Genomic DNA, 6,233 nt, shown 5'->3' on the forward strand with positions numbered 1-6,233 from the left:
CCGGTCAGCGTCACAAATCCGGTTCTGTGCCCGTCATTGTCACACACATGTTCTTCACGATGATCACGTCATGCGCGCAGCAGACAAACTGACCGTGACGTCAACACAGCGCTGATAACAGCTACACACTCTGACACACGTCTGCTTGAAGATGGTGTCAGAGACAGATTCCAAGAACAAGATAAAGAGAAGACAGACAGTCTACAACGAAACAGAGCAGCTGACAATGTCGCAAAACAGCCGTAAACTCTCTCACACTTCAGGCTAATGCTAGCAAGCTAGCAGCAGACTGCTGTTCACAGAGGGACAGTTCAAATCTCACCTCCTGTTCTGGCTGAAGAATAAACATCCTGTGTTGATGCATCTCCTCAGACATTTTCTCATCCAGACTCCTTTAACTTCTGTGTTTGTTTTTCTCACGGCAAAGTTTTACTTCAAACTGTTGCACCGCGTTAGTCTCCGGTTTGTTTACATCCGCTTCCACAAAAGATCACGTGAAATCGCGTCCCACGAAATCCCGCGAGATATCGCGAGATCACGTTCACCCAATTCATAATCTTAATATAAAAATTATAACAAGGCCTGGTTGTAATCTGGATGATTTTGGAGAAAGTATTAAATTAATATTTAATAGTCAGTGTCTTATTATGAACATATTTACAAGAAAAGTTGCAAAAATGTTTGTGAATGCTGTCAATTACAGTTCTTAGAAAGACTGAAAATCGGAACCGGCCAAAATCGGAATCGGTAGGTCAGACCCCTCAATAATCGGAAATCAGAATCGGCTAAGAAAGTTGAAATCGGTGCAAGTCTAAAAATTACAAACAAACAAACTACAGAAATAAAATAGAAATAATATAGAAAAGCACTGTTTTCTCATCGAACTCTGTTGGTCTTGAGTATATTACTGCAGAAGAAAACAGCAGTAGTGGTTGTGTGTTATGGTGTTATTTGTTTCACAGGTGTCGAGGGTTAATGTGTGGCAGGCCTTCTCTGCTTCTCTGTTTTATAGTTTGTCCATGGGGAGTCTGTAGTTTGTCCTGGAGTTTTTTTAATGCTTTAATCCATTTCTATGCATTGATGCATTTTGATCAAATGTTAGTGATAAACAAGAAACAGTAATTCAACCGATGACTAAAAGAATACTGAAAAGTGGCTGTGTGTTCAGAAACCTTTGTGATTTCTTTTTTAAAATTCTGATAAAAGTGCAGCAACTAACAGAACTTAAGTTGTTGACCAGGGTGAGTCACTGAAGTGATGCAAGGTACTGAAACAAAGTTAATAAAACTATATTTAGTTTGTAGAATGGGAAAAATAAACTTTTAATTTAGGACAGTAGCTGTACAGTCCGGGGCAGTTGAAACTAGAATTTGGAACAGTTGTGGGACACTGAGGTAGAAAGTTAAATTTGCAACTCTGTGCTGTGGTACCAACATGTCTGTCCTCTCTGCAGTCCATAGGCACAGCTGTGATCTCCCAGTGGCAGAAGGATGAGATGAGGGAAACCCTGAAGGGCCTGAAGAAGATCATGGACGACCTGGACCGCTCCTACAAGGCTGACATCCAGAAGAGAGTCCTGGAAAAGACCAATGAGGTGATTCAAAGCAACCCCAACCAACCGCTGCTCATCATGGAGATGGAGACCGGAGCCTCAGCTAAGGTGAGAGAGACTTTTAACAACTTCGGAAATTAAATGTCACAAAATTACGTAACAGAATTTGTACGACACCATTCCTTCTCATTTTATTTTACCTGAATTGACATATCAGCCTAAAATGAGCCCCTTCACACCCACAAGGAGGAAATCTGTAACCAAACCCCAAGACTTCATCTGCATCATGAACCAAAATAAATAATAGTATTAAAATTCACTTTATCTCTGCAGTATTGCACATTTTCTCAGGCAGTCTCATTGCTTATCTCTTTGTGTTATTGCCATGGGACCAAATCAGCTCTGTGGCCCATTAATTCTGACCTTGAGACATCAATAGTGCTGATTAGGAGACTTTTTGTCTTTCTTCCCGCCCTGTTTCTACTCCACTTCTCTTTCTGTCCTCCTTTTATTTCCTCCTCACATTTATCCTTCACTTCTCTCAGGCACTGAACGAGTCTCTGAAGCTGCTGAAGACGAGCTCCCCTCAGACCGCCGCCATGCTCTTCACTGTAGACCCCGACGCCGGCAAGATCACCTGCCTGTGTCAAGTCCCACAGGTAACGCAGCCGATCATTCACTCAATCCCAGTGTCCCCCCTTAAAGCTTTAAGCCCTGAACACTCACAGACTGGGTAAGTGTGTGTGTGTGTGTGTGTGTGAGAGGCTGAAAGGGCCTGAAAGGGTATAAATGTGAATGAGACAGTGTGTCAGTCAGTTACTCCTTTATGTCAAAACAGCATTATACACTTAGATGTAAACTTATTTGTTCTTGTGCTCCTCCCATGTTTGACTTTTTTGTTAATTAAAGCTACTACAAGGAGTTTTTAATTGGTTATCATTAATTAAATTATTAATTTAATGCTATTGCCTCTAAATGACCTACATAAGTTAACTAGACCATCCACGGGAAGATAGGCTATTTCTGTATAAATGTTCTTAATGTCTGCCAGCGGCTTTGATTCTCCTTAATCAGCCTGCGTTCACATTTTCCCAGGCAGAGTCACAGGAAGTCAAATGTTCGCCAGTTAAAAAGAAGCAGCAGGAGATTTTTCTGTCAGTATTTTTTTTTTTGACGTTCAGTTTTATGGTGGAAACAACTGTTTTTGTCTACAAGAAGCCTCTAAAATCAACATAATATGAAACTTCCTAAAAGAAAAACATTCAGGTAACAATAGCAGCACATACAAATCAATTTTTAAGACACAAATGCAGACAATTCATAGACCAAATAATGTGCAATGGGCAGCATTTTACAAAGGTGTCCTGGCCTCACATCATATTCTACAGACAGAGGGAAACATCTTAGTTCAGTACAGATCACTGCAAAAATCACACCATAATCAAAAACTATCTACTACTGATTTACAAAATTTCTGTTTGTGGAAAAAAAAAAAAAATTAATATATAATAATGAAATTTTTTAGAATGCAGGAGTTCCATCATCTACAATCCTTGTAGAGTTGCCGTGGTCGCCCTGTGTTTAAAGGGATAGTTCACCCAAAAATGAAAATTCAGTCATTATTTCACCCTCATGCTGATTGAAGGTCGGGTTTATATACTGCTCATCTGGTGTAATCCAAGTCTCCTACAGCCCCAATATGCCAAGTTGACTAGAAAGATGTCACTGACACCATGTTTTTAGCCTGAATCTTCACTGTAGATCCTTAGCTTGGCTAATGTGGCATTGACATGCATTTGTACAGCTCTAAACCGTGTGGACTTAACTAGAAACCTACCTCAGAGTCTGAGAGTCTGTGAATGTGGACGTTGGGATTGGCCGGTACAGCATGCTGAGAACCTTTCTCACCCCTCCTCTCTTCTCCAGGAGGTGGCCAATCGCGGTCTGAAGGCCAGTGAGTGGGTTCAGGAGCTGTGCCCCCTGCTGGACGGCAAAGGAGGCGGCAAGGACATGTCGGCCCAGGCGACAGGCAGGAACACACAGTGCCTGCAGGAGGCGCTACAGATGGCCAACACATTTGCACGGCTCAAACTGGGAGAGAACTAAGAGAGCGGGGTCTGTGTAGGAGGTGGAGAGAGGAGGAGACGAGGTTGCATACATACGTCAGGGAGTGAAGTGGAAAAAAATGAGGTGCCAGTGCACGTTACTGGTCCTGAGTCTTAACTGAGTTAAAGACACCAAACGCCAAACTTCCTCTCCTCTTTTCTTCCCCCTTTGGGTCAAAACACAAACTAAACTCGGGTTTCTCTCTCCTGCCATGTTGACAGACGACCACTGACTCTCAGCCAGCTGTAAATGAGCCACTTATATATTTACTGGGACAATGGTGGCTGACTGTCCCCAGTAAAAGTCATCTCTGTGGAAATAGCTTGAATAAATAGAAAGGTCCTCTCATCCAGTTGAAAGAGATGATTTAAAGAATTTATTTTAGTGGCCACTTATTTTGCATGCTTGTGTACAGAGGAACAGAAAAGGGATGTACTTCTGATTGATTTAGCCTCCTACAAGTACTGTACAGCTCAGACGAAGCAACAAAAACTCTAGACTGGTGTTTTGAGCATGAAGTTGGCTCTTGATGAACTCTTATCCTTCCTCTGTGTTCGTTTCATCTCACTGTAGTCCTGTTTATTTAAAGACGACCCCCCAAAGCACTTCGGCTCTCCCTCCTGTTCAGGGCTGCTTTCAACTTCAGCAGTTTAAACTTGAGGCTCGCTGTTCCACCTGAGCTCAGCCCTCAGAAAGAAAAGTGAAAAGCCAGCGAGGCTCTTGAATGATTTTAGCTACAGAACACACAGCGTATCAATAGTTTGATCTGATCTCTGAGCAGTGGCGCCGTCCATCTATGTGAGCGAAAGCCTGAGTTCTCTCCTGTGATTGGTTGGACTTCAGTTATACACGCAGTAGCTGTATCATAGTCTTGCTTAAATAACAAGCCATTACCTAAGTCAACAGGTTTAATTTAGTAAATTAATAATTCATTATGTGTATAAAATGATCATGAACCTGTCCAATAATTAATCTGTAACTTTTCACTGACATTTAATTCTGATTGAATGCAGACTGTTCAAAGTGTCTTTAATCATTGTAGCTGTTTCATGTCAAAGAAATGTCAGATAGTGGGAATGGAATAAATATGACCGGTAATTGCTATGTGCCTACCTTGTTTTATTCAGATGTGATATATTTGTATTGGTGATTCATTTCAAAGATACAGATACAGACACAGTTTACTCTGAACATTAAGTATTGCCTTAGTTCATATGTGATCAGTTACACCACACTGTTCATTATTAACACTGTTGGTTTAAAGGTGCAGTATGTAAACCAACACACTCTGAACAAACGGGGCAACATAACACCAGAGTAATGGCTAGCTAGGTGCTGTAGGCTAGATAGCTCAGTTAGCCGTGCAGCTGGAGGTCTGGAGCGCCAAGTGTTGGTTCCACCACTAGCACAGGTGCTTGGTACTGCCAAGAAGAAGAGGTTTTAGGCCCATGGTCCAAAAGAAGCGGGCAATAGGGAAATCACTGTTACTGACCAGGTGCTAACATGCCATTTTATTTCCTCACATTATGTTGATCATTTCAGTTCATTTTTGAATGTTTCAAACCAAAATAGAACATTTAAAGAGAGGGAGTATAGGTGCATCATTCAGGCCTGATGTTGTCTCTACAGTAACAGTACTGATAAACTGTTCTTTACATCCACTAACATTTTTTGGCCACTTTGGGGGCAAAAGAAGCGAGCTGTAAACACTAACATATCACCTTTTAAACTGATCCATTGCAAACACTAACCTATTTAAATGCCCTGCAGTACAGTCCCTCACTGTGGCGTTCAATTTTAGTCTAGTTTAAGAGAAGGATAGCCCCCTGGCTCAATGCCTCACGATGCTATCATAATAGTTTGTACATACAGTGGTGTTTCAGAGCTCTTTTGCCAAGAATGAAGCCGTAAAACAGTGAAAAACCGTAAAACCAAAACCCTGAGCCTGAACATGGTATCAGTAAGTCATATGCATTATAGAACCCTAGTTTTTCCAAAAACTATCGATTGTAGCTGCTTAAAATGTTTGTTTTGCAGCTGAAGGAAATAAATTTAGTTGCCACTTTCCAGGCTAATAAATGACTTTGGCTTTAATCATCCTTGTCTGGCAGTTCAAGTTAAATGGCACCTGGCAGCAGAGGAGGGAGGATTGATGATCCAACACCACAACACAAATTAAACCACAGGCAGAAATCCTGCACTCAAAGTCTTACGCCAGGAAAAGTATGCTAGTATATGGAATTGAAAATGGAATATTATTACTGATAAATGAGTAAACTGCTCAGTGGGTAGTTTAGAACAAGTCAAACAAACTTAGCACATTTTAAAATCTTGATTACTCAGCAGCGTACTCCCCAGTGCTAACTTGAAGCTAGTTTTAATATTTTTCTGCTTTCTAGACCAAATTATGTAACAGATACTTAAACACATCACACTTTAAATTCATGTTTCATGAAGCTTTTATTTGTACAATAGCATAAGATACAAAGAGTCAGATCACATATCATACATATGTTTGAATGTAGTAAATACACATGTACTACCTTGTTTGAACGGTAGTCCTACTTAAGTATGC

General features: G+C 40.9%; 1 protein-coding gene across 1 annotated transcript in view; it reads left to right on the forward strand.

The window, feature by feature from the left end:
• aars1 (alanyl-tRNA synthetase 1) overlaps nt 1-4,760 on the forward strand; it is a 29,448-nt gene extending 24,688 nt beyond the window's left edge. The window contains exons 18-20 of the mRNA XM_084733276.1: nt 1,454-1,660; nt 2,098-2,211; nt 3,479-4,760. Of these exons, the coding sequence (XP_084589402.1) occupies nt 1,454-1,660; nt 2,098-2,211; nt 3,479-3,658 (501 nt within the window). The 3' untranslated portion in view covers nt 3,659-4,760. The remainder of the gene's footprint in view (nt 1-1,453; nt 1,661-2,097; nt 2,212-3,478) is intronic.
• The last annotated feature ends 1,473 nt before the right edge of the window (nt 4,761-6,233 follow it).

The sequence above is a fragment of the Lutjanus erythropterus genome, chromosome 13 (genome assembly GCF_056507025.1).
Source record: "Lutjanus erythropterus isolate fLutEry1 chromosome 13, fLutEry1.hap2, whole genome shotgun sequence".
In the NCBI taxonomy this organism is placed as follows: Eukaryota; Metazoa; Chordata; class Actinopteri; order Lutjaniformes; family Lutjanidae; genus Lutjanus; species Lutjanus erythropterus.